The 27,744-nt window shown below is 46.8% G+C and overlaps 2 protein-coding genes across 11 annotated transcripts in view; both read left to right on the forward strand.

Moving 5' to 3' along the window:
• Positions 1–18,100, forward strand: part of NAV1 (neuron navigator 1) — a 238,939-nt gene extending 220,839 nt beyond the window's left edge. For all 9 annotated transcript variants that reach the window (XM_073884580.1, XM_025855041.2, XM_073884582.1 and 6 more), the window contains 14 exons: positions 4,491–4,612; positions 8,164–8,360; positions 8,560–8,752; positions 8,845–9,013; positions 9,322–9,419; positions 9,591–9,686; positions 9,931–10,090; positions 10,554–10,789; positions 11,546–11,700; positions 11,842–11,913; positions 12,390–12,586; positions 13,108–13,226; positions 15,280–15,477; positions 17,190–18,100. In XM_073884580.1, coding sequence (XP_073740681.1) covers positions 4,491–4,612; positions 8,164–8,360; positions 8,560–8,752; positions 8,845–9,013; positions 9,322–9,419; positions 9,591–9,686; positions 9,931–10,090; positions 10,554–10,789; positions 11,546–11,700; positions 11,842–11,913; positions 12,390–12,586; positions 13,108–13,226; positions 15,280–15,477; positions 17,190–17,285 — 2,108 coding nt within the window. In that variant the 3' untranslated portion in view covers positions 17,286–18,100. The remainder of the gene's footprint in view (positions 1–4,490; positions 4,613–8,163; positions 8,361–8,559; positions 8,753–8,844; positions 9,014–9,321; positions 9,420–9,590; positions 9,687–9,930; positions 10,091–10,553; positions 10,790–11,545; positions 11,701–11,841; positions 11,914–12,389; positions 12,587–13,107; positions 13,227–15,279; positions 15,478–17,189) is intronic.
• Positions 18,101–25,687: 7,587 nt separating this feature from the next.
• Positions 25,688–27,744, forward strand: part of IPO9 (importin 9) — a 59,077-nt gene continuing 57,020 nt past the window's right edge. The window contains exon 1 of one of the 2 annotated variants that reach the window (XM_025855156.2): positions 25,688–25,897. In XM_025855156.2, the coding sequence (XP_025710941.1) occupies positions 25,735–25,897 (163 nt within the window). In that variant the 5' untranslated portion in view covers positions 25,688–25,734. The remainder of the gene's footprint in view (positions 25,898–27,744) is intronic. The other variant, XM_025855155.2, reaches the window with a different exon arrangement.

The raw sequence follows: 27,744 nt of genomic DNA on the forward strand, positions 1-27,744 counted from the left end.
ACACACACACACACACACACACACACACACACACAGACATATCATCTTATTTGATCCTCATATCAGTTCTCCAAGGGGGTGCAATCTATTATTCAAATGAGGCAAATATCACGGTGGTTACGTGGGGCTCAAATGACAAGTTAGCCTTAGCATTTAATAGCCAAACAGTCAAGCTTTGCTAGAGAAGGACAAGATGAGTAGTGGTCTGATGCCCCCAAACCCTGCAATCTCTGATTCGAGGCAGGCTCTCTGGGTAGTTGGATGGTCCTCTAACTTGTCTTGTAGTCTGTTTTCCTTTTTATTCCACTAGCAGTGATCCCCAACCTCTGTCACTGTTCTCCAGCCCCTTCTTCCACCACTGACCTGCCTCACTCTGAACATAGATTCGGCCTCCTCCTTAAATAAGAAAATTTTCAAGTAAGAACTCCATTGACTTCCCTGCTCCATCAATTTATATTCATCCGATCCTTACTTATTTTTCTCGCGTTTCGTTGGAAGGGGCTGTCCTTTCTGGCCAAGAGGGATCCCTTGTCTAATGCTTTGGGATGCTCCCTCTAGCATTGATACCCATTGCGCACACATGCATGTGCGCATGTACACACACACACACACATCTACATCTTTGACCTCTTATTCTCCATGCACTCCTTCCCTTCTGCTTATAATGCTGCTAAAGGCTCTTTTATCTTTAAAGAAGATGAAAGATGTATCTGCTATATCCTTTCTAATTACAGTCTTATCTGTTTCCTTCCTTCACAAACTTGCCTTCCGCTTCCCTTACCCACCTGACCCCACCATAATTTGCTTTCCTTCCTTCACAGACTTACCTTCCGCTTCCTTTACCTGCCTAACCCCACCATAATTTGCTTCAGTTACTATCACCTTTACCAGAAGACCCATGTGAGCATTCACCATGGTGCCAGGCATTTGGTAGGGGCTCAAAAAAACCTCTCCTAAACATGCACACACACGCGCGCACACACACACACACACACACAGAGGCAGTATCCCAAGATTTCCAAGATTTGGCCCTGTTTTGGCCTCCTTTCTTCATTAAATTCTCCCCATAGCTTCTGAGTCATCACTCCCATCTTGGCCTTGTCCTACCGTCTCTGACTCCTTCACAGAGCCCATTCCTTCCTTCCACTTCGTCTTCAGGGACTGGGCTCCCAGGGCTCCAGCCACAGCTTTTTGTTTGGTTTGTTTTTGGAGAGTGAGAGAGAGAGCCAAGCAAGCGCAAGTGAGGGGAGGGACAGCAGGAGAGGGAGAGAGGGAATCTTAAGCAGGTTCCACATTCAGCCCGGAGCCCAGTGCGGGGCTCGATCCCACAACCTTGAGATCATGACCTGAGCCAAAATCAAGAGTCAGACGCTTAACTGACTTGAGCCACCCAGGCACCCCTGGGTCAAGGTCTTTTTTAAGATAGAAGGCAAAGGGTAGCATGCCTTTCCATTTATTTATTCTTTAATTTCTTTTGGTGGTATTTTGCTGTTTTCAGTATATAAGTCTTGTATCTCCTTTGTTAAATTTGTTTTTGATACTGTAAATAGAACTGTTTTTCTTAATTTCCTTTTTAGATTATTCATTACTGGTATATGAAAATACAATGGATTTTTTTTATATATTGATCTTGTGTCCTGCAAACTTGCTGAGTTTATTAGCTCAATAAGTTTTACAACCTCCTCTTAATATGTATCTCTTGTCTTCCTAACCTGTATCCCCATCCTGAATTTTGTACCTCTATTTCCAAATACTTTTGGACATCCCCACTTAGATCACCTGATAGATACCCCTAACTCAACATGTCCAGCATTAAAAGGCAGTCCCTCCACCTCCCTTACAAATACACAAACCAACACTTTCCCTTCTGCAGTTTGGCCCATTTCAGATATCATCTGCCTGGTCACCCAAACCACTAATGTAAGAGCCATCTTTTATGTCTCACTGGTTTACCATATAAAGCCATTGAGTTATATATATAATTCAGATAGATAGATAGATAGATAGATAGATAGATAGAGACTCAATTCTCTCTCTGTTCTGACTTAATCATTACCCTGGCTCTGGTTTTCATCACTCTTCTCCTGGATTATTACAATAATTTCCTAACTAGTCTTGCAATGTTACAGTCCTTCCTTCATGCACCACCCCCCAGCGTAATCCAATCATGTCAGTTGAGATCAGAAATCATTCCAATTTGAGTATGGACTAGATATTAATTTAAAAGAATTACTGCTCATTTTCTTAGGTGTGATAATGATGTTTTGGGATAATGTCCTTATTCTTAGAAGATGAGTCCTGAAGGATTTAGTGGCAAAGTGTCATGATGTCTGCCACTTCTTTTCAAATTATTCAAGAAAATACCTGTACATATGTGTGCTTGTATGTGTGCGTGCACTTGTTTGCATGTGGAGGAAGAAAGAGAACACACACAGGTGTAAATATAACAAAATATTAACAACTGTTAAATTAGGTAGAGGGGGCATACGGGTGTCCATTGTCCTATGCTTTTAAGTATTTCTGTGTGTTTGAAACATTTCAGAAAAACAAGTTAAAGGGAAAGAGAATATGCTCCAAACCCATTTGTGTGGGGTACTGTCTTCCCGCTCCCAAGACAGACATTTCCTTCTAGCCTCATCTCCCGCCCCTTCTCTTCTTGCGCTCTGTATCCCACCTATGGCGCTAGTAAAAAATGTATTTGTTGAGCATTTGGCATATGCTGGGCACTTTTCAAGGACTGTACTTGTATTGATTCATTTATTCCAGATAACAGCCCTATAAAGTATATTTTATGGTTGAAAATAAGATCAGAGAAAATAAGTCACTTGGTCAAACACAGCTCATAAGTGATGAATCTGGAATATTAAGCTATTTCGGGCTTCCCAAGTGCACCTTACTCTTCAGATATGTATTTGTTAAGTGAATAAATCATTTCTGTCTTTTGCGATGAGTTTGCATGTTTTCCTCCGTTCAGGTTGACCCAGGCTCAACTTGGTCAGGAGGATTTCTAGGAGCATTCAACAAGCTAATGCTTAAAGCAATGATACCTACCCTTATTTTATTTGTGAAAAGGTGATAAATGTATGTGGCACGAAATTAAAAATGCACAAAAGAGTTCCTAACTTTCTGAACGTTATTTGATTCTAAAAATCCTTTCCTTCTAAAACGTATATATGTATATTTATATATAAAAATATATAGCATATTTTTAGATTTTAATTGATAGACTCACAACTACTTGGAACCTCTGAGTAACTGGTGATAGAGACACACACTTATTTTGCTGCCCTTCATTTTAGTTTTAGTTAACTAATTTTTAATTAAGTTTATTTTTATCATAAAAGCAATACATGTTCTGGGGGGGAGATGTGAATTAGGGGTTAGCAAGCCATGGCCCATTGGCCAAATCTGGCTCACGACCTGTTTTGTTTTGTTTGTTTTTTAAGATTTATGTATTTATTAGAGAGAGAGAGAGAGAGAGAGAGAGAGAGAATCTCAAGCAGACTCTCACACTCTTTCTCTCTCTTAAAAAAAAAAAAAAAAATCTTGCTCCAAAATCTCTGCTGCTCTTGCTCATTACCTATGGCACAAAGGCAAATTTCCTTAAAAGGCATTCAGGGCTCTGCTGATCTGGCCTGAGGCTAACCTCCAACCTCACCCTCACCTCTTGCTGTGCTCCTTGTAGTGCTTCCATTCCAGTCTGCCTGAGGTGCCCCAAAGCAAAGCCTGCACAGGGCCTTTGCATGTACTTTTTCTTTAGCCCAAATAGTTTCCCAGTGTTCCCATCTGAAGAAATTCTGTTCTTTCAAGACTGAAACATCTCCTCCCTGGTTAGCTTTTTTCTTCCCTGTGGTGGAAAAGTAGATCATCTTCTGTGCCATTCCAAACCTCAGAGTGCTGAAAAGATTTTCTACCTGTCAGATAAGACAACTAAAGCTCATTCAGGTTAAATGCAGGACACATGGCTAGTTAAACTTGGCCTTGGAGCACCAGGCAGCCAAGTATTGCTGGGGAAAATCATGAAAAATGATAGGTTGAGGGGTGCCTTGCTGGCTCAGTTGGTGGAGTGTGCAGCTCTTGATCTTGGGGTAGTGAGTTTGAGCCCCATTCTGGGGGTAGAGTTTACTTAAAAAAAAAATGGTAGGTTGATGTCTCCATCGAGTTATCAAGGGCCAGTGCTCATTAAGCCCTTCTCAGACCTATTCAGGCTGAGTTCGTTAGTTTGTGTACTGCTGTTTATCCTGCTAGACTGGAAGCTTCTTGAGAACAGGGATCATTTCTTACTTACTTTTTACCATTAGCGTTTTTTATGTTAAAACATGATTGGCCCTCAATAATTGTTGAAAGAATGATCCAGAAAATGAATACTGTGGACGGAGAAGTTGCTGGTGCCCTTCTCCTCCACCTTCTGCAGCTACACTTGCCCAGAGCTCCATGTCTTCTTTAAATCTACCCTGTATGTGTTCTTCCCACTTGTACTTGGCCCCTAGAACTCCGGATCAAGAGACAGAACTCCTCGGACAGCATCTCGAGCCTCAACAGCATCACCAGCCATTCCAGCATTGGCAGCAGCAAGGATGCTGATGCAAAAAAGAAGAAAAAAAAGAGCTGGGTAGGTCCAAGTTTAGGGGGTAGGAACTATGTAGAGCCGTGGTGGGTCACCTCCACCTCAGCATAGGGATTGGTTCCTTCCAGAATTAACCAAGATATGGTGCCTTGGGGCAAATACGAAGAAGCCCCAGGCATCAAGCTCAGAGCAAAGTCTGCTAAACTCTCCTCTTAACCCCATCCTGCCCCACTTGTACCGAGGCCGTCTCTCCAACCCCATGCACACCCGCTTCCCTGGAGCTCTCCATGCCTTTGATTGGGTCAGATATATTTGGCAACAGAAGGAAATATCCAGAAAGGAACATCCTATCAAACTGCTTGCCCACCCCACCTCCATTCCCTTCTATACTATAGAGAGATTTTTCTGAACAAAGCCATTCATTCTAGATGCTCCTGCAGGTTGTTTCTTCAGTTTTTTTGGAGAAGTATTTGTGGAACTTTCCATATTACTTCAAAAGGAACCATTATATTACCATTGACTAGTCGAGAGATAGTTAACCCCCAAACTCCCAAGCCCCCAACCTCCCCCAAGCTGGCTCCTGATAGCCCTAAACTGACTTTGGATGACCTTTCTGAAATTCCATAGGCAGACCTAAAACACTTTTAGCTCCTCAGTTGCCTGTGGTAAGGAGAGGATCCCCAAAAGGAGACTTCTTGCTCCTCTGTCCCCTGTGCAGTAGGACTGGCCCCCAAACCTTTGTATAGCACAGATGGGTCCCAGCTGTGTGAAATGAGTGATTAAGTGTTGCTTCTTTTTTTTTCCCTTCAAAATGCTGACTTCAAATCCCTATTTTTTTCCAGGTCTATGAGGTAAGAGACCCAGTTCCTCTCTCCTTGTTTTTTCTTTCCTTTTGCCATACCTTCCCCATTTCCAGAGCAACTCCCTCCCCCTAAACAAAGAGCGGCCACTCATGAAACTAACCGTAACAACCACCCCAGAGTTCCTAACTCACTCCACTGCATGGTCCATCCACGGCTGCCCCCACATGAGGACAGAGGAGTGGTCTGGTTGGGGGCCAAATGGAAAAGTTCAACAAAATCCTAATCTATTCCCTCCTGTCTGCCCGTTGTTATAAAATCAGCCTGTTATAAAAGCAGTCAGTTGAAGTTCCTCCTTTCCAGAAAATGAGCTTCCTGATTTTTTTGTTGTTGTTGTTCCTTCAAACCCTAGAAGCCCAAAATGGAAGAGATTCACTGGATGAACATTATTTCGACCACAATTCCCAAAGACCAGTTCAGTTTGGGTCTCATCTGAAGATTTAGCTCTGTAGGGAGACGAACCAGATATAGGAGAGGATATGATCCATCCAGTCCAGGGCACCCTCAAACCACCTGAGAACCTGAAACCCTCTGAGCATCCATGGAGTTTCCAAAGACATTTCAGGGATTAGAGTATACTCTCAAGACAAGCGGAAAGTGAACCCAGAGTTTCCATTACAAACCAGACATCTGAGGTCCACTAACCTAGCCCAACATTGCGCCAGGTGTTACGAAGGATGTGAAAAGTGGAGTCTGTAATCTGAACCATCCAGGAGCCTGCAGAATTGCTGGGGAGACAAAAACCAATATCGTACATAAGAGATTGATAACAATCCAACGGTGCCAAAATGCCTAATTCAGCCAATGAGGGCTAGAGGAGCTCGTAGATGAAACTTTTTACAGGAGGCTGGGGAAACACCACAAAGGAGGTAAAAGCTAAACTGAGATGGTACTGTGATAGGAGAGTGTGTGGAGAGGCTTTCTGCAGGAACAAAATCAGGATAGCTGGAGCACTAAGTAGGGCGGGGCGCAGATAGGAAGGGCTTGAAATGCCAGGATAATTATTTAAACTTGATTCTTTAGGTTAGCATTTCCCAGCATGTGTTGTGCACAAGTCCACGGCGATGCTCCTTAAAACAGGGATGCCATCATCAAATTTGAGAAGCCCTGCATTTCTGCAGTGCACACCCACATAGGAACGTTCTGAGATGTCCCTCAGTAAAGGGTCTGTTTCCTTTTGCTTGACCCACTGTTTCCTGAATTCGGGGAATGCTTCACCACATAACACCAATGAACATCTGCCAACAGCTGTGCTTTGGGAACCCTGAATGACACAGAGAACACTACCGTCTCTCACTCAGGGTCTTCGTGATCTTACAGAACGTGTGCTTTGGGCAGATGGTGGTCATGGGATCTCTTTGTATGCGCACACACACACTTAACGCACACGCACATACTCTCTCTCTCTCTCTCTCTCTCTCTCTCTCTCTCTCTCTCTCTTTCTCTGTCTCTCTCATAGACACACAGCTTCCCATGAGGCAATAGTGTAGAGAAGACCATTGGGTTGAAAATAAGGAAGCCTGGGTTCCAGTCCCAGGCCTTCCTTCAATTCTGCAATCTCAAGCAAGTCAACTTTTTATCCTCGGTTCCTCATCTCTGCAGAGAACTGAGCTTTATGGGATTCTTGAGCCTTGACCACTCCATGATAATCTATCCCCTGCATGCACACTCTAGCTAACTGCACACATTCTCTCTCTCTCTCTCCTATCCCCATCACAGCCAGATTGGTCCTCCTTTATGTCCTACCTGGTAGACACCCCAACACACACCACCATCAGCTCTCCTCATTTACCTAACAGCCTTCCTGTGTTCCAGAAGAGACACTTTGAAAGAGTACCCTCAAGTTTTCCTTTCTTTTCTCTCACTGTCCCAAAGATCTGGTTTACTTTTGTCCCCTATAGCCTTCGACCCCTCCTTTACTCTCTGTCTCTTGCTGCCACTCCATATCTGTGTCCCTGTGTGTGTGTGCATGCTATATGGATGCATGTGAATGGGTGGGCCAGGACCCTGGTTTGCATCTCTAGATCACAGCCCTAACACCCAAGCTCATCAACACCTAAGGTCAAACAAGCTATGGTCACATTATAGTCTCTCAAGTATTCTGAGGAAATGCTGGGAAATATTCCTCATTCTAGGACATTTGAGTGGGAATAGGAGAAAGCATTTGTATCTGATTGTTTTCACCATTCTGGGATGTGCTGAGCACAAGAGACACTAAAAGAAACTTGATACCACTCCCTTCCGTTGATTTCCACAGAATCATATGGCCAGTTTCTGGTTAATAGGTAAATAGATAAATGGATTCCGATCTGATGAGCCACGGTCAGGGTAGACCCTGAGACCCAGAATGAGCAAGGCTCTAGACTGAGCAGTAATTGGTCTGCTGGAGAAGGTGGAGTTCGATCATTGAGAGACTGGCCACCATGTGACCTCTGGGGACTGCTCTCTGTCCTGCTCCGGGGCATAGTTTCCCCATGGGAGAGAGCAGACCCAAGAAGTTCCTGTAGCCTACAACCACAGCAAGCCAGAACAGTTGACTTTCTCTCAGCCCTAATTTCTAGGCAACTCTTCTGTCCATATTCCATGAACCAAGTGAAGCCTTAAGAGGGAGGCTTGCTGACAGCAAGCAAATACCCTGCCTGTACACCTCTCCGTCTCAGAAGTCCCAAACCAGTCCGCCCCCAGTCTCCAGAGTGGAGCCCTGATGTCTCTCTACCTGGATCTGCTTTTTTCTAGCTTCGAAGTTCCTTCAACAAAGCCTTCAGCATAAAAAAGGGACCCAAGTCCGCTTCTTCATACTCTGACATTGAGGAGATCGCCACACCGGACTCCTCCGCCCCTTCGTCCCCCAAACTACAGCGCGGCTCCGCAGAGGCCGCTTCACCCTCCGTCAAGTCCTCCAGCCCCTCCTCTGTGGGCACAGATGGCGCCGAGTAAGTGCTGTCTGCCCGCCAGCCAACGGTATATGGCCGGCGGCGGCAGTTAAGCCCGTTGTTTGCCCCTGGCCACCGCACTACAGGGCTCTCCTGGGGCGTGAGAGACCTTCCCCCCACCACGGCTGATTACCTCCGTGTCCCCTAGCAACTCTACAGCTGCCCCACATGGCCTGGCTTCACTCTCACTTTCTTCCAGGGGCCCTGCTCACCCGGCCCCCCACACCAGGCTGTTCCATGGCCATGAGGAGGAGGAACCGGAGAAGAAAGAGGTATCGGAACTGCGCTCCGAGCTGTGGGAGAAAGAGATGAAGCTTACAGACATCCGCTTGGAAGCCCTCAACTCTGCCCACCAACTGGACCAACTTCGGGAGACGATGCACAACATGCAGGTGGGTATCTGGGCGGAGAGCTGAGCAGAGGGAAGACCGAGCCTTGAGATCCATCCAACTCTGCGGCCCTGCCCCATCTGTTCTCGCTGCAGTTGGAGGTGGATCTGCTGAAAGCCGAGAATGACCGGCTGAAGGTCGCCCCAGGCCCCTCATCGGGCTCCACTCCAGGGCAGGTCCCCGGATCTTCTGCGCTAGCCTCCCCTCGCCGCTCCCTGGGCCTTGCCCTCACCCATTCCTCCAGCCCAAGTCTCACTGACACAGGTACCTGTTTGGGAGAAGAACCTGTAAGGGTGGCAGGAAGAAGAGGGTTTGGGTCACTGCTGCACCATTCTGCTTGCTCTGGGGGCACCCCTCTCGGGTCATGCAGGTTAACAGCGCCTAAACCAAGCGCATCCCAGTGTCATGAGACACGAAGTGTTGTTCTGGTCCTTCAACCCTAATTGCTTTTCAGTTTTGGAGTTTCGGTTTCCTCTTGGTAGTCAGTAGTCATTTGGAAGGGATGATGACTAGAAAGTTTAGGAAAGCCTGTGGGTGCCCCTAAAGCTAATAGTTGTTTTCACTGCTTACAGACCTGTCACCCATGGATGGCATCAGCACCTGTGGTCCAAAGGAGGAAGTGACCCTTCGGGTGGTGGTGCGGATGCCCCCCCAGCACATCATCAAAGGGGTAAGGAACTTCAGGGAGGCCTGGCGACACTATTATTTTTATCCAAAAACATCTGGGCTCTGAAAAACCCCCAAACCAGAGTACCCCACGGCTAAGGCCTTTTAGGACCACCCCCCTTTCTTGGAGGGACCGTACTGAGGCTCACACACTTCTTTCTACTTGGCCATATAGGACTTGAAACAGCAGGAATTCTTCCTAGGATGTAGCAAGGTCAGTGGAAAAGTGGACTGGAAGATGCTGGATGAAGCTGTTTTCCAAGTGTTCAAGGTAAAGGGATACATGTACTCACAAAGGTTGTTTATCCTCTCATGGGATATGGAGCCATCCAGGCATTGGGATCTTGGGGACCTTTGATGCTTCGTGGGGAAATGCTAACTAGGAAAAACATAGGTTCTTCCCTTTCTCCATTGACTTCTGTTCCCTCTGAAATTTGTGGCTTGTACATCTGGGTTTGCATCATCTTGGTGTTCCTCTCTATCTTTTTTTTCTTCCTCCTTTTCTCCTCTGTTAGGACTACATTTCTAAGATGGACCCAGCCTCCACCCTGGGACTGAGCACCGAGTCCATCCATGGCTATAGCATCAGCCACGTGAAGCGGGTGTTGGATGCGGAGCCCCCAGAGATGCCTCCCTGCCGCCGAGGTGTCAACAACATATCAGTCTCCCTCAAAGGTCAGTCTTTGTCTTTTGGGGTGCAGCGATATGGGGTGAGGGAGGGAGAGGAACATCAGACAATCCGTCACTCATTCATTCAACAGGGATTTACTGAGAAGCTGTAATGTGCACCTCACTGTACTCAAGTAACTAAGGGGAAGGGAGGAAAGGGAACAGAAGGTAAAAAGATGAGTAAGATCCACTCCTAACTTTGTTCCGAGGGCCATTTTCAGTCCCAGGGAAATTTCTAAAAAGCCTGGGTTTCTCACTCCACCCACACACCTATAACTCCAAGCATGTCCCTAAAAATAAGATCTGTGTTTTCAAAACTAGGGCTTAGGGGATTCCTATGGAACCCGGGGACAGGTGGCCCTGAGTTATTTCAGTGGGCTCCTAGGTGAAGAAACATATGCCCTTCAGGGGTCCTTGCCGCCCTCGGGGCCCTGGTCATGGCTCATGCTCTCTGGGGCCGGGGGTTCAGGTCTGAAGGAGAAGTGCGTCGACAGCCTGGTGTTCGAGACACTGGTCCCCAAGCCGATGATGCAGCACTACATAAGCCTCCTGCTCAAGCACCGGCGCCTCGTCCTCTCGGGCCCCAGCGGCACGGGCAAGACCTACCTGACCAACCGGCTGGCTGAGTACTTGGTGGAGCGCTCCGGCCGCGAGGTCACCGAGGGCATCGTCAGCACCTTCAACATGCACCAGCAGTCTTGCAAGGTGGCTGCCTCCTGGCACCCCCACCAGCCTTTGCTCGGGCCTCAGCCCCCAAGGCCTTCCCCGGGCCCCTTCCTGCCCCTTCTGTTCCCTTTCCTCCCTTTCCCTTAGCATTCCCCTTTGCTAGTCCCTCCTCTGCCCCCAGTTTCTTTCCAGACGCTTCCCTTCCCTTCTTTCTCCACACTTCCCCTTGCCTCTGGTATACGCCTTTCCCTTTTGCTGATCATTGACTGAACGATACCCTCATTTCCACCTCACTTTCTGCCGACCCTGAAAATCCTGTCCCTCTGTTTATTTCCTTCCCTCTACCCTTCTCGTCAGTATTACCCTGACCTTGGGCTTTCTGGGGAGAAGAACTCAGAATTACATGTGACACGTTCTGCTGTCCCCTGCCAAATCTGGATGTCTCTCAAGCACGCCCTGACACTCTGGGGTTGCCCCAGCAGGGGGAGGCTTATCTATTGGAGTGGTTCATGGTACCAACCCAGTGAAAATCCCGTTAGGAAATAAGATGTGATCCCCACCCTTCAGGGATTTAGAAGCCGCTACTTAAGATGGTTGCCTTAGAGCCTTTGGGACCCACTGTTTATCAGTCCATAGTTGTTCTGGAGTCGAACGTTCAGATGCATCCAACAGGAACCAAAGGCCCCAGGGGAATCCAGAACTAGCTAGCATACCTTCTCCAAAACCCCTCCCCCCAAGGCTGATCCAAGTGCTCACTACTCCTGAGTGCTGAGCCACTTCCTTCTTTTATTTCAGGATCTGCAACTCTATCTCTCCAACCTGGCCAACCAGATAGACCGGGAAACAGGAATTGGGGATGTCCCGCTGGTGATCCTGCTGGATGACCTGAGTGAAGCAGGCTCCATCAGTGAGCTGGTCAATGGGGCTCTCACCTGCAAGTACCACAAATGGTAAGCTGGAGTCAGGACCAAACTCACCGCAGTGGGAAGGAGAGCCTTGGTCCAGTCCAACCTGTGAGCTTTCCCTTGGGTGTACGTAGCAGAAAGCGAGTGTTAAGTCTAAGTGAACCTTTTTCCTCCTTCTTCCCACAGTCCTTATATCATAGGTACCACCAATCAGCCTGTAAAAATGACACCTAATCATGGCTTGCACTTGAGCTTCAGGTAAGAACCGTGGCCCTGGATAAACCTTCCCACCCTACCTAAAGTTCTGCAAACTAGTTCAATCCCAGGATCTGGCCAGAGGGGCAATAGATAGCAGGAAGGAGAACTAGGCAGGGCCTCTGGGCTGGGAAGAAAGAGTAGGGATACTTGCCCTGTCAGTTACGGGGTGGAAGAGAACCCTCGAGAAGAAGAAAGAACTACAAAACTAAGAGAGCTGCAGCTAGGATGCTGTGATTTGGGTTCTCTGCCCACACAACCCCCTCATCCGGGTCACTGAGGTCAGATGGTTCTCTGAAGAGGGTCGGTCACTGGTTTGAGAATCAGCTCTGCCCGTTCAGTCAACTCGGCCATCACTTGAGAAGAAACCCGGTGGGCGTTAGTGGGAGGCAGGTGGGACGAAGGACGGACTGGCAGGGGATGGATGCCGACTATGCCCACATGGCCGCCCTGACCCCTCTCCCCATTCCTGACTGCAGGATGCTGACCTTCTCCAACAACGTGGAGCCAGCCAATGGCTTCCTGGTTCGTTACCTGAGGAGGAAGCTGGTAGAGTCGGACAGTGACATCAATGCCAACAAGGAAGAGCTGCTTCGGGTGCTCGACTGGGTGCCCAAGCTGTGGTACCATCTCCACACCTTCCTTGAGAAGCACAGCACCTCAGACTTCCTCATCGGTACTGGGGTTTAGCTTCCCCCTTGGGGTCAGAAGGTGGCTTCCCTTTCCTACTTTGCCACCCAGAGGGATGTTCCCATTTCTTTCTGGAGTCTTCAGCATGTAAAGGAGTAGCAAGCCCTGTGGCTTCAGACCCAGGACTGCTTAATTACTCACCAAGCATTCCCCTTCGCAGTTAGCGCCATGATTTGGGTGAATGACTTCAATCATCAGAAAGCTAGCCCCACTCCCTCACTTTCCCCACAACTAATCGGGAAAAGAAAGTGTTTAGAAGGGAATTGGAAAACTTCCCTTCACTCCCTCACCTCACTTCCACCTTGTGAAGAAGTATTGCTGATGCGGCTGCCAGCCAGGCAGCCACTCCCATTGGTCTTGACAACAATCTCAGGACAGCCCGACTCTAAATTTCCTTTACTTCTTTGGTTATCAGGCCCCTCTGCCTGGTGTGAAGGAGTGAAAGAGACAGATGACTGGGGAGAGCTGAGTGCTCAGCCATCTTACCGGCCTCACTTTTTTCCATAGGCCCTTGCTTCTTTCTGTCCTGTCCCATTGGCATTGAGGACTTCCGGACCTGGTTCATTGACCTGTGGAATAATTCCATCATTCCCTACCTACAGGAAGGAGCGAAGGATGGGATCAAGGTGAGCCCTACCCTCTGACCCTACTCAGTCCCCCAAGGTCAGGCTGTCCCACCTAGCAAAGCAGACACATCCTCCAGTGTTAGACGTGAGGCTCCGAAGACTTGCCAAGGTCTTTTGCTAAGAGGTAGAGTAAGGCCCAGTGTCCAGCCACCATTCAGCAAATGGCTACAGGACCACGGTCTCTGGGGCCTGTCTCCAGTCCTGGGCCTTCTGGCTCTGTGCCAAACTCAGACCTCTCTCTAAGGATCAGAGCTCATAGAGAAATCACCAAGCTCAGAATTAAGGAAAACCCTGTTACAGCCTTAGCTTACTACTAACTACTAATAAAAATGTTACATTGACCAAGTTACATAACCTTTTTTAACATCCCTATATATATAAGAAAGGAGATAATAAAGTCTGCTCTGCCTAAATCACTGGGTTGTTTGGAAGACATGAAATATGTGAAAAGATTTTTAGAAACTAGAGTAAGAACTTTATGCAAAAGGAAGATACCATTTTAGTAAAGCCTCCCTAGTTTTTTTCACCTGTGAATTAGGGCATAATGATGACTAGCATCCATTCCAGCACTAGTGAACTACAATGCAGTGTCTGGATCCTACTGGCCGTGTATTTTCCATAAAAGTAATTTGTTATTGCAGTAGATATCCCCTGATGATGTGGTAAGTGTCTATTGAGATGCTATCAGGCGGTGCCAGAAACCATTATCTCATTTATTTTTGCATTATTATTTTTATTTATTTATTTATTTGAGAGAGAGAGAGAGAGAGAGAGCACAAGTAGGGAGAGGGGCAGAGGGGCAAGCAGCCTCCCTGCCGAGCAGGGAGCCTGACCCAGGGCTGGATCCTATCCCAGTACTGTGGGATCATGACCTGAGCTGAAGTCAGACGCCTAACCAACTGAGCCACCCAGGTGCCCCAAATTTTGCATTATTATTTATAGTTTTCCAATGTCAAAGTGTTTTTACACAGATAACATCTGTTTTCAACAAAGTCAAAATCCTTTTAAAAGATAGGAGTACCGGGGTGCCCTTTTGGCTCAGTTGGTAGAGCGTTCAACTCTTGATCTTGGGGTCATGAGTTCAAGCCCTATGGTGGGCGTGGAGCCTACTGAAAAGAGAAAAGAAAAAAAGGTTTTAAAAAAAGGATATAGTCCCTGCTCCTCGGGAAGCCTGCTTCTCCCTCTCCCACTCCCCCTGCTTGTGTTCCCTCTTTCGCTGTGTCTCTATCAAATAAATAAAATCTTAAAAAAAAAAAAAGAAAGAAAGGATATTAAAAAAATGAAAAAATAAAAATGTTTAAAAATTTAAAAAAGGATATGATTACTAAGGAAGAACTTCCTACTAAAATTATGGGGTCATGGGCGCCTGGGTGGCTCAGTTGGTTAAGCGACTGCCTTCGGCTCAGGTCATGATCCTGGAGTCCCGGGATCGAGTCCCACATCGGGCTCCCCGCTCAGTGGGGAGTCTGCTTCTCCCTCTGACCCTCTTCCCTCTCGTGCTCTCTATCTCTCATTCTCTCTCTCTCAAATAAATAAATAAAATTTAAAAAAATAAATAAATAAAATTATGGGGTCATAAGATGGGTACATACTAAGTGTTTTTCATTGTTTTTTTTGTTTTGTTTTTTGGGGTTTTTTGTTTTTGTTTTTAGAGAGTGGGGAGTGGTGCGGAAGGGCAAAGGGAGAGAGAGAATCTTAAGCAGGCTCTACGCCCAGTGCAGAGCCCAACGCAGGGCTGGATCTCACAACCCTGAGATCATGACCTGAGCCGAAATCAAGAATCTGATGCTTAACCAACTGAGCCACCCAGGCGCCCCAAAAACATGTTAAGTTTTTAACACAGTCTGCCAAATCATCCTCCAGAATCATTTTACCTAGTCACCCAACTTATTTCCTTTGTGGGGAAACTCAAAGGAGTTGAGTTTCAACTCGTGGGGATCAGAGTCTCAAGGCTTTCCATTGGAGGAAATGCATATGGCCATCAGGAGACTGCATGTGCAAGCCTCCATCTGTGGATCCCTCTGCCAGTAACTGCATTTCCCCTTCTATCCAGGTCCATGGACAGAAAGCTGCTTGGGAGGACCCAGTGGAGTGGGTCCGGGACACTCTTCCCTGGCCATCAGCCCAACAAGACCAGTCGAAGCTATACCACCTGCCCCCTCCCACCGTGGGCCCTCATAGCATCGCCTCACCTCCCGAGGATAGGACAGTCAAAGATAGCACCCCAAGTTCTTTGGACTCGGACCCCCTGGTGAGTAGAAGCCATTCGCAGGTAAAAATAAGAGTATTATGGAACTGAACTTTTTTTTTTAAGATTTTATTTATTTATTTGAGAGCGAGCGAGCACGCACGTGCACACACGCGCGTGAGCTGGGGGAGGAACAGAGGGGGAGGGACAGGTAGACTCCGCACCACGCACGGAGCCCACTGCGGGGCTTGATCCCACGATCCCGAGATCGTGACCTGAGCCGAAATCAAGAATCAGATGCTCAACCGACTGAGCCACCCAGGCGCCCCTGGAATTGAACTTTTCATGCATACCCGATGGAGGCTGAAGGGCATCAGCAGAGCTAGGACTAGAATGAAGCCAGTGAGGAGCTCACCAGTCAGAATCCTGGGTTATAAAGATCATATGCCTACAACCTATCTTAAGCTAAATAATAATGCATGCTAGCAAGATGTATTTTAGTAAAGACCTGAGTCTCAGGCAGATCCCAGGTAGGACTATTAACCAAAACAGAGAGCAGTGGGACACACATAACACTCTGTCTCTACCTCTCCCTCTACTCTGGTATTATCCTGAGGATTGCCGCGGTTCAGTGGATTTCATGAACCGCTATGAAAAGTAGTCTGAGACAAGTGACCAACTGGGGCAAATATTTGCAAGGCTTGTAACCGAAAGAGGTACCTAGAATATATAAAACTTCCCATAAAATTTCCAATTAGAAGAATGGACAAAGGATACGAACAGGCATTTGACTAGGGGAAGGGCAAACAGCCAATAAAAATACAAAAAGAACCTTGACTTCTCTAATAATTGTGGAAATGCAACATCAAAACAAGGAGAAAACCATTTCACATTGGCAGAAATAGTGTGTGTGCAAGCACAGACTTCATCCTCTGCTGGTGGGAGTGTTCATTAGCAAAGCCATTTTGGAAGATAACTAAGCAGTTTGTATTAAAATTTAATGTGCACCACTCCTGTGACCTTGCAGTTTTACGTTGCAAGTAAGAAATTCTTCCACTTTAGTCATAATACGTTTTAATTTAAATTTTGACTTTGCTAAAAACAGGTGTTAACCTGTGTAAAAAAAAAAACCAAACACCAAAAAACAAGCCATTAAATTGGAGGACTGTTAATAATCATGTAAATAGAAGATTCAATAGAGAACCAGCCAGGTGTACTTAGCTGAAACGGAGGGTCACAGTCTTGAAGAGGCATGGGAGCAGGAGAGAGGTAAAGAGGGAAGGAGGAAGGAGCGTTTAGACCTGACAGGAAGCACTAGGCTGTGTGTTGGGGCAGAGGGTGGGTGTGCAGGACAGACTCGTGATGACACCAAATGTGTTCGGCTATGATCTCTTTGGAAGAAGTTGACACACACAGGCGTTCTTACGGCCACTTCGCACATCCCTCCCAGTATTAGTCGGTACGTCCAGGCCCTCTGTCCTCTCCTGAGTGTGACCGCCTTGGAGGCAGAGGCTCTCTCGTTTCAACATCCCTCCCACATCACAGCACCGCACCTCGTATAGCCGAGACACTCCTGAGCATCACACACACATGCTTACAGACAGGGTTGAAGTAACCATTGCTGCTTTTTCAGGAGGCACCTGTACACTCTCTGGGCCCTTCATCACTTCCAAACCAAGGATCAGACCCCTGAGCTAGATTGCTTTGTGTTTCCCTTCTGTGGCCAGGACCCTGAGTCCCGACTCTCATGAATCCATCCTTTTGCCCCTCTTTAGATGGCCATGCTGCTGAAACTTCAGGAAGCTGCCAATTACATTGAGTCTCCAGATCGAGAAACCATCCTGGACCCCAACCTCCAGGCCACGCTTTGAGGGTCCAGCAGTCACTGTCACCCCGGACAGCAGAATGCTGGCATCAGCGACGTTCTCTCCTCCTCTCCCCTCTCTTGTTCCAGAGGACTGGCTCTCCGGCCCGAGAGAACAGGAGGGGGAGGAGGAGGTGAAGGAAGAGGGCAGGTTCTTGGTGCTGCACCTTGAGAACTTCCTAGGAAGGACTGGTGGGGTGGAGTTTGGAAACTTGTGTCCCCTAGATATATTTACTGGCCTCCTCTCATGACTTTGGGGAAAAGATAATTCTGGGTCTTTTTCCTTGATTTCGTGTCTCAATTATAAACTCCTAGGCTTTCTGGGGAGGGGTTCAGAAGACATCAGAAAAACCGGCAGCAGTTCCTAACTGATTCTCACGAACAGCTCTGGGAGAGACAGCCCTGTGTGGGGAAATCTGAGGGAGGAGGAAGCTCCTCAGAATTTCTCACAGACCCTTCCGAGTTCCATCACCACTGCCAATAACTCTTCCCCCAGAGATCTGGCTGGAGCCCAGAAAAAGAAGCATGTGGTTTAAAAAAATGTTTAAATCAATCTGTAAAAGGTATTTAAAAAAAAACACACACACACAAAAAGAAAGGAAAAGATGACGCTGGAGAGAGAGGAAGAAGTTGCCAAAGTAGAGAACATGCTGCCCATCCCTGGATGACTTAGGGGATGATGACAAGATGGCTGCCTATCTCGGAAGTCACCAGACCACAACAATAGCATTCCAGCCTTCAGAGAAAGACTGTTAGCTCTGTCTTACGCCCTCTAATTTAACACGCATGAGAGTCAATAAACCCTACTTTTTTTGTTTTTTATTTTCGCTTTTTGTTTTCTTTTCTTCCCCCTCCCATGTGCCTATTTATTTTCCTTTTCTTTCTTTCTTTCTTTCTTTCCATTTCCTCTCATGTCCACAAAATGCTTGGGTTGCTTTTCCTGGGGCTAGTTTGGCTTTTCCAAGTGGGTTTTCTTCGGAGAATCTGATGCCATCTAATTGGCACTAGCTAGATGCCTGCCATGGCCACTATCTTTGGCATCCTTGGGACTTACAGGAGACCCGAAGCATTGGCTCAGACAAAAGTAGTAGAAGAACCTTGACTTCCCTTTTGAGAAAGCACATGTTCTGCCTGGGAGCTCAGCTGCCAGCCTCCGGTCTGAGAGTGTATCACCCCATGTTGATAGAAGATCTACCCTGAGCTCCACACTGGACTGGAGGAAAACCAGGAAACTGGGAATATTCCTTTGTCTTGTGGCCTGTTGGGCCCCCCATTACATTATTCTGATGGCGGCCGCTCTGCTCAACTGAATCCAAAATCTGTAGGTGGCCTTTACTATTTGTTCTTGACAAGTAAATATTCACTTACAGGAGACTGCACATCCATATGAAATACCCCTAGTCAGAATATAAGGTTCAAGGAGTTTGATTTGGTGGCAAACATCTGCCTTCTAAAGGGATCCACCTTCAGTAGAAGTTGCCCCGAAGGCCTGGCAGTCTATGTGCTTTCACTCAGCAAGGACTTACTGAGTACTTACTGTCTGCCAGTCACCAGGTTTGAAAAAACAAAAAAGGCAAGACTTGAACTGTTGTGTTCACCATCTAGTAGGAAATCTTAACCTCCATTAAGTGCACATCCTCTGCTTATCTAGACCCTCAGGATCATCTAAGAAATGTAGCCAAAACCCAAGGTGCCAGCTAGAAAGAAGCCTTTGATTAGATGTCTAATACATGGGGGGCAGAAGATCTGGGATCCATTAAAATGGAACTTTGCTTATCTCAAGTGGACAAGTCCTCTACCTGCCATTTCTGGAAGCCCCTGTGGGATGAGATCCAGGCTGAAGTGCCTGGCGAGGATGAAGTTTCAGGGCTCTACAGATCAAAGACCTGTGATAAGCCTGGGCCCAAGTGTGCATTCTTCAGATTCCTTTGTAGCACAAGACCTTATCCGAATCTACAGGCATACTCACCTGGACTGTTCTGTCCCACCCAACCAAGGAGTACATGCATCTGACTCTTCATATCAGAATCTTTCCGTTTAGGTCCAACAGATGGTTCAGGTTGCTCCCCAAGAAAGCTTCTGCATTCATCTGGTAGCTCCCAGGGATGACAGGGTCCTCTATGCTAGAGACTGTTAGTGCTTTTGCTGCTAAGTCCATGAGCTGTGAAGATCCCCAACCAACTCAGCTGTTAAAATATGCAATTCTGTGGTGGGAAGAGGCTGTTTGTTCAAGGATGGTGCTGATATCACTGCCTTAAGGTCTCTGCTGTGCAGAATGAGGAGGCCCCAGAGCTGGATGTTCCAACTTGGAAGGAAGGGAGGACCGGATGGGCCTTCTTTGGACCGAGGCCTCTTCTGAACCCTGTCCTTAGCTCCAGTCCCATGACAAGGCTCAGACGTTTAATGCCATCTTGATCAGGTGGTTGAGCCCTTAACTCTCTACTTTCTGGTGCTGCCCAGCCAGTGCCTTCTATCATGGATGTTACTGGCTACTTGAGAAGAAGGAAAGGGGAGAACCCCTTCCTCCATTCCAACTGCCTCAGACCTCCAAAGGGATTCTTGGCTCCCTGGTAACCATGGATACCACCGTGAATTTTACTTGGATCCTCAGCAGGTTGATTCTGGAGGCCTCTCATGTTACTAATTTTACTCTCTATTTCTGGGACCCACCACCCTCTACTCTGAGTTGACTGCTGCATTTAGCCCAGGTCTCTAGTTGCTTTCCTCCAAAAAGTGCGTTCCCATCTAATGAGGTGGCACTGCAGCCTCAGCTTTCCCTCTGGAGCCTGGGACCCAGTTTACAGTTGCACACTTGGGCCCCTCATTGTGGGGATCTGTTATCTCACCAAGGAATCATGCTTATGTGGCAACTGCAGAAAGTTGAGCCTCCTCATGGTGCTATAACCCCTTGGGGTGCTCATCCAGACTTCTCTGAAGCAGAAAACCTGAGCTTCCCCCTTACTGCCCTAGAATTAATGACAAGAGCGAATCCACAGCATTCTCTCCTACCTACGCACCTGCTTCTTAGTTGAGACTACTGGGATCCCTCCGAAAACGAAAACTGGGTCCCACGGCTAATTTCTCATCCCCCGGGCACCTTCAGAAGAGCCCAGCCTATGTAGGACCGGGATGTGTGCTCTCCCTTTCCTCTCCAGACCCTCAACTCCATTCCTCACCAAAGCGGGCTAGCAGATGACATGGTTCAATACCCAACATCAACTTCTGGGGAGAGCCGTGACTCCAGGAGAGGTTCCTCCGCAGACTCCCTCTCATTTCTGGATGAAGACAACCAACACATTTTGTCCAGTGTTTGTGTTTCTCAATCCCTGCCTAGGCATTAAAAATAAAATACTAGGTAATTGGAGGCTAATACGGGACCTGACGTCTGTGTGTGTGTGTGTCTCTCTCTGCCCCCTGCCCCCTTCAAGAGCACTTTGCTGTTGCTGTTTCCTAACTTCTGAGGCTTCAGAATATTTTTTAAAAATCTATGCTTTGTGGCAGCTCTACGGTGCTTATCTCTGTCTTTGTGTGAATCCTTATACCAACGTCTTTTTCACGTAGTCTGACCATTGGGAAGCTAGAGGCTAACAGGGAAGAACGATTTGCTGTCCATGGACAGACCCTACAATGAAGTCCTTATTGATTGGCATGCTACATTTTGGTCTTGAATTACCAGGCTTCTAACTAATCTATTCATACTCCTTAAGGATTTCAGAAGAAATAGTGATTTTTTTTTTCCATTTCATTTCTGGCTTTTTGGTTTTCCTGTTTGCAAGACTCCCAATGGACCTAATCTCACCACACCTCCACTCCTAGCTCCCTGACATGAGGGTCACACGATTCAGAGGGACATTCCCTTCCAGTCTCGGAGGTCACTAGTTCCTGTGGTATTCCAAAAGGGTAGGAAGACAACAGCCTTCTCTTTCTCACAAACACCTCACATCATCACCTGAGAGGACACCCATATCCAGAAACTCTGCTTATAGGTGAAATTTGCAAGACCAAGTGGGACTTGGTCCTACAAGCCAGCACCAGGAGACTTATAGGAGACTCTAAGAAGTCTTTATTTCAGGGTGTTTAGGAAAGGAAGCTGTTCTTGTCCTAATCACAGATTTAACACAGGGTTCAAGTGTTAAAAGTAATACAGATCACCAAATGTAACTCCTCATCATACTTGTTTTTCTTATTCTCAGGCCTTAGCTAAGCTGATGCTAATAAGCAGACTATAAGTCAACCCCACTGATGGGATGAAATGTGTTTTTCCAGCCAGAGGGTTTGCTAATGGATATACTAATTTAATGCTGGTACACTCTTTTGATGACTAGAAACTACTAGCAAGTTCTGACTGCTAGTGGTTCATCGCTCCACTAAAGAGGCCATAAGTAATAAAATGGCCTTAGGGACACTGTGTTCCCAAAAGGCCAATGCCTGAAGATAATTGCCCTTTATACTTGAATCAGCTTTATATATTCATGAGTCCTCAACCAATCTGATCAGGGATCTATGGGGCCACCAGCTGGGCTCTCCCCATTGCTGAGGATCCATGTGTGTGCAGATGCGTGCTCAGCCTAGCCCTGGAAGCAAGCACTGCCAGCCAGAGACTGGGAAACAGAAGTAAACTGGAAGATGAGGATCCCGATAGAAATTTGGAGGCTGCACAGAGACCATTAGAGTTGAAAATTAAACCTATGTATACTGGCTCCTCCCAGTTTGATGTTTTGGCTATTTTTCTGAATGATTATGCCATGGAGAATTTTCTGTTGACAAGAGTGGTCATGGAAGTAAGTGGACCCTTGGTCCCTTGATTCAACTCTCATTTCTTAGAATACTGGTTCTCATCCTATGTTTCCAGACCAGCAGCTGCAGCAACATCTGGGAACTTGTTAAAAATGAAATTCTCAGGCCCCTACTGAATCAGAAACTAAGGAGAGGGCCCAGCCATTTGCGTTTTAACAAACCCTCTTGGTAATTCGTATTTACGCTATAGTGTGAAAGTCACTTTTTTAAAGGGAAAGGCAAGTAGCAGAGTCCCCACACCGAGGGGCTTTAGGACCAAAAAATAAGGTCCTAGGTTGTAATTCAGGCTTTTACATTAATTTGGAAGTTACCTTTCCCATGCTTCCTTATGTTTCTGGTTTTCCTTTTATTTAACACAGAAAACGTTCATGTGCCTTTGGGCAGACGGGAGGGGGAAGGCAGGACTCTTCGAGTTGAACACAGTCTTCAGAGAAAAATCTCCTGGCTCTGAAATTTTTACCTGGGAAACAAATGGGCTGTAGCTGAAGCAAGCAGTTGGAGCTCTCTTCCAGACTGCTCTTCTGCTGGATTGTGTCTACTCCAGGGCTTTTTCTGATTATATAATAGGATGAGAAAAGTCAGAAAATCTCATTTGTATTTCCATGGCAACTTGTGCTCTTAGCAACATCCCCTCTCCTTTAGTTGAGTTCTAAATGGCACTGCTGGGTCTGAGAAACCTGGCCAGAACCTCCTTCCCCAGGGCAGCTGGAGGGCTCCAGTACCCCGAGAAAGACCCCGTCTCCATGCTCTGCTCTGCTCACAGGACGGGCTGAAGCACAATGAAGATGCAGGACAGGGACAACTAAACCCCTGGGCTCATCCTTTCCTTTCCCCACGCCAGGCCTAGGGTACAGAATGACTCAGCCACAGTGATAGACTACAATCCCTTTAAAAAAAAAAAAAAAAAAATCTGAGAGGAGCTTCTTACCTTTCCAGATTCACAGATTCTAGTTGATGGGGCCATGGGGTAGATGAGGCTATTGACAACTGGTTTTGTTTCAAGTTTGTCAGTTTTCCCTGCGAGGGAGCTTATGGGTAGAGGACAAAGTAATGCGCTAGCACTAGGCCTCTTGAAATCTAGGACCAAGCATCTGGGGAGGAACGAAGGCTGGAAGAAGACAAGTGTAAAACAGATTTCACTAAAATCACCCCTTCGGTACCCCCGAAGGTCGATAACGGGCCTTTGGTCATCTCCTGTGCGATCTTCCTGCTTCCCTGCCATCCCTCGGAGACTGAAGATGTTACATGATAAGCCAAGAGTTCCCATATCCCAGCCAGTGTCTGGGCTACTGCTGTGCAGGAGCCTCCCACTTAATGACTTTTGTTACTGTTGTTGTTTTTTGTGTTTTGTTTTGTTTTTTTAACAGAACAATCTTTTTTTTAAATGAATTCCAACCCCTACCAGATTCCTTTCCTTCCCTCCCCTTCCCACCCCCATCCTGTTTTAGGCAGCACTGTTTATGTGATGGAGTCTGTGTTTCTCAAGTGCATGGCAATCCTCAGGTGGAAAGTGGGGAGGAATTTTTGCACCAGGTCTTTGTGTTGTTTTTTTTTTTTTAATTTATTGGACATAAAGCCCCAAACCAGGATATGTGTGTGTCTGTGTGTTTGTTTTTTTCTCATTTGACCCTCCCCTCTTTCAGTCTACCCCCTTTTATATCTAATGTAGAGAAAGCAAATTTGAATCTGGAAAGCAAACCGTTGTATATAGTTGCGGTAACAATCATGAAGAGAGGTGAGCTGTCCCCTCAGTAATTTGTTTTAAGTAACAAATTGGTTGAAAATTAAATCCATGCCAGGCCAGCTGAAGAGGCCTTCCTCCATCATTGCCAGAGGCCCCTCTCATCTGGGCCCTCTGTTCCATCAGGCATGTCTCCTCCCAGCAAGATTCATCTGTTTGATGCCATTTGCGTTTCAATAAAGTTATCTCCTGTATTGTCCACTGGTTCTCTCTAGTTCCCTCTCTGTCTGGTTTCTGTCTCCATTTATCTTGTGGCCCATTCCTTGATCTGCAAGGTGAGACTGCTTGTGGTCATTCGCCTAACCAAGAGGTAAACCTCATCTCCCTGGAAATGTCTGATCCTCAAATCCTAAGCAGGAGCTCTGGAACCCTTTGGTTGGGGAAGGGGGGGGTCGGGGAGTTCCCTACTTGCACACTGTGGACATAGCATCTTTCACCAGCCCAAAATTCAGGGTTCTTGAGTCCTCCATCCACTGCCACAGTGTTTGAAAATCTACCACCCTCTGGACTTTCCTGTTCTCTTCCAGGGGTAAAAGTGAATTAACCCAGGAAAAAAGAAGCTGCTCTAATGGAACAAGAAAAGAAGGAAAAGAAGTCCTACTATTCCCTACTTTGGAATGTCAAGGTCCAAGAAGCAATCTTTTCCCTATGAAATTTTGGTAACAACCCACCTGTCCTCTCACATGGGAAATGACGAATGTGTTTAGAGCTGTCCTCAAATCAAGGAATAAATCTTTAGGAAGAATACTCAGATGAAGTGACACCCCCAGATCACTATCAATTTAGCAGCCATAGTCTTAGAACTAGGCTAGGAATTGCCATCTGGTTTCCTCTGCCACTTGGGAATGAGAGTTAGAGTTCCTAGAAACCATTTTAAGGCACTCAACCTGAACAGCTTGCTAAAAATTACCTGTTCCTCTTGCTCTAGAACCGCCCACTCCGAAAACATGCCATTCTACCCCTCTGCCACCACGTGCTTGCCAACCTGCCGTGCATTTTTTAAAATTTGAAATGTATTGTTTTATTTACATTCCGCCCTGCATTTTTAACCCCTCTGGATAATCCTCTCCACTTACTCCAGTATTTAGCATTATCTCTATTCCTTCAACCATTTCCTACGACCAGCCCTAGGATATCCATATTAAACTTCACTCCTTAAATGTCCAGCCACAATTTCTCTGGGGAAAAAAAATTTATACGTTCTCAGCGAACAGGATTCATTCTCAAATAGTCATTCAAGTACTTACTCTGGAGGAAATACCCTTCCCCACGCAGGTGCCCTCTCCTGGTCAGACACTCCACAATTTTGAAGTTGGGCTCAACTAGGCTGGAAAACCAAGGGACTGGGTCTTTTGCAGGTGACCACTCCCCACTGCCCAGTCCACTTAAGTTTCTTTTTCCCCACCTTTGAATTCTTGAGGCTGAGATGAAGAGACACTCACTTGAGCCGACGGTTTTTTTTTTTTTTTCCACTGTTTGGGGTGGGGGGGAAAGACTGGTTTAAAATAGCTATTTCTGACCCAGACCTCTCTCCTTAAAGCCCTCTACACCAATTCCCATTTCACCTCCTCCTCCTCTCTCCTAACAAAGTATCTTATACCTGAAAGATCCATGAATTTAAAGTCCTATATCATGGCGTTTGTTCCAAGTGAGTTTGCTAACTTGCTGTTCCACTTTAGAAAAGCCCCCTAACCTCAGTTTTCACACACATGTGAAGCGATTCTTGCGCGAAAAGGTGCAGTTTTCGTCCATACGACAGGAGGCGCTGTCTCTGGAGGCTTAGGCCCATTCCCCACCCCCTTCTCCGCTCCCGCCCTGCTCTGGTGCGCAGGCGCGGCTTCGCGGATTGGCCGCGCGCGGGAGCCGTCATTTAGTGGCGGGTCCCGGCCGCGGGGCTGGCGGGCTGAAGGGAAGAAAGATGGCGGCAGCGGCAGCGGGTGGTGCGGCCTCCGGGCTGCCGGGTCCAGTGGCACAAGGATTGAAGGAGGCATTGGTGGATACCCTCACCGGAATCCTGTCCCCAGTGCAGGAGGTGCGAGCGGCTGCCGAGGAACAGATTAAGGTGCTCGAGGTGACAGAGGGTGAGTGAGGCGGGACCGTCACGAGGATGGGTCGGCCGGCCGTACTATCCGCTGGCCGCAGCTCCGGACCGGCCGGGGGCAAAGGGAGTCTGAGCCAATGGAGATCTGGGCACCGAGGCCCAGCAGGCAGGAGTGCGGTAGGAAGCGAGAGGCCGATGTCCCCCGTGGCTATGAAAGTCCGGGAGAGGGGAGGCGCGCCTGGAGGAGAGGGTCGGGGGAGGTGGAGCCTCGAAGGGGAGGGGGAGGGTGGAGACTAGAAAAGCTAGATGGAGTCTGGGATCTGCAGAGGACCGAGATGGAGCTAGACCTGCTGCTGTTGGAGGAAGTCGCGCGGTCTGGGAAACATTTTTGAGTTTAGACCAGGGTCTCTTGCTGTCCTTTTCGCCAGCTCGGTTGTACTGGGATAAGAGTAAGGGGAGTTATTAGAAGTGGTGAGAGGGCAGAGCCTTGAGAACGCGGCTATCAAAGCTTAGTACATATCAAACAAGTTTCTGCCTCTGAGTTATAAGCCTCGCTGGTCGTTTTACCTCTTAATGCTTTTCCAGAAATCGAATTCAGTGCATGTACAGATGATTCACCTTCCTGATCATACTCCCCGTTAATTTTGAAAATAATCTGCACTTGTTAAATACCGCTGTGTGTATTTCTGTTTGAAGGAACTGATCCTTTGTCTTTGACTCTTTGTCCCCGTACTCCTATTATATGCTTTAAAGTGATGGAGAAAAAACAAACTATTGGTTTGAGAGTGTCAGTTTCCTGCTGAGTGGGCCTTTCACCAGGCCCAGTGTCGCCACTTTACAAAGAACAATTTGATCGTAAAACAGGAGGAGGGAAAATCCTCTTGGTCTTTATGTAAGAAATATATTTGGTTTGTCAGGGCTTCACTGGAAGAACTGCAAATCTTTAGAATTTCCCCCAGCTCAGCCACCTCTTAGAGACCTCTTCTGAGATACGGGAAATTGTCCATGGACTAACCAGTCACGCTCAAAACCTTGAGTTTGCTCTCCTACTGGGCTTAGGATTTTTACTGAAAAAGAACTTCAGACAAATCTTCCTTTAATTTTATATTTTCTCACAATATGAGATCGCTGTTGAAAATGAATTTCCTTCTGTTGAAAACACATTGAGATTTGGGGTATAATAGGTTAAGGACCATTTTGAAGGCCTAATTGTAATTGTCATTGTTCTATAAAATGTCAGACTCAACAATAGGAGCAACCACTGGTTAGGAGAAAGATTTTTGAGAGCCATGCATAGATTGATTGCAGTTATTGCAGTCTCCTAGATAAAAATTTTTTATTCACAGTCTCTGCCTCCCTTGGATGTTAAGGAGGAAGAGTGACAAAGCAGAGGAACCTCATCACATTCAAGTTACTGCTTGAATAAAGTTGAGGGTCTGATGCCTTCCCTGAATGATATCCAGTGTTCCTGGTGCCCAGATGTAAGTCTGGCACCTTCCTACAAGAGATGTACCTTGGTGCATGTTTTAACTGTCCAATAACAGCTCCGCTTGGGCTCTGATCCCTTCTCTAGCCAATACCATGGTCTCATCCAGGCATAGCCGATTATTGTATAAACTTCTTGAGATCTTTTTGAAATTCTAGTCTCTCATTTTCTTCATCTTTTGGGGCCTTGAAATCTAAAATTAAACAGAAGTGCAGTGTTTTGCATTTGATTTAGGCCACTGACGGGAATAGACTGAAACACACACACCTTAAACTTACTGGGAATGTGCTATCAGGCATGCTGTGCTACATAAAAAGGCTATAATACAGTGACCTGATGTTGATGGTCTAGTACTAAGGCATATGACTCACAGGTTTAGGATGTGATGTACAGGGTTGGAC

This window comes from Callorhinus ursinus, unplaced genomic scaffold (genome assembly GCF_003265705.2).
Source record: "Callorhinus ursinus isolate GAN/ISIS: 27379988/994484 unplaced genomic scaffold, GSC_fseal_2.0 scaffold57, whole genome shotgun sequence".
NCBI lineage: Eukaryota > Metazoa > Chordata > Mammalia > Carnivora > Otariidae > Callorhinus > Callorhinus ursinus.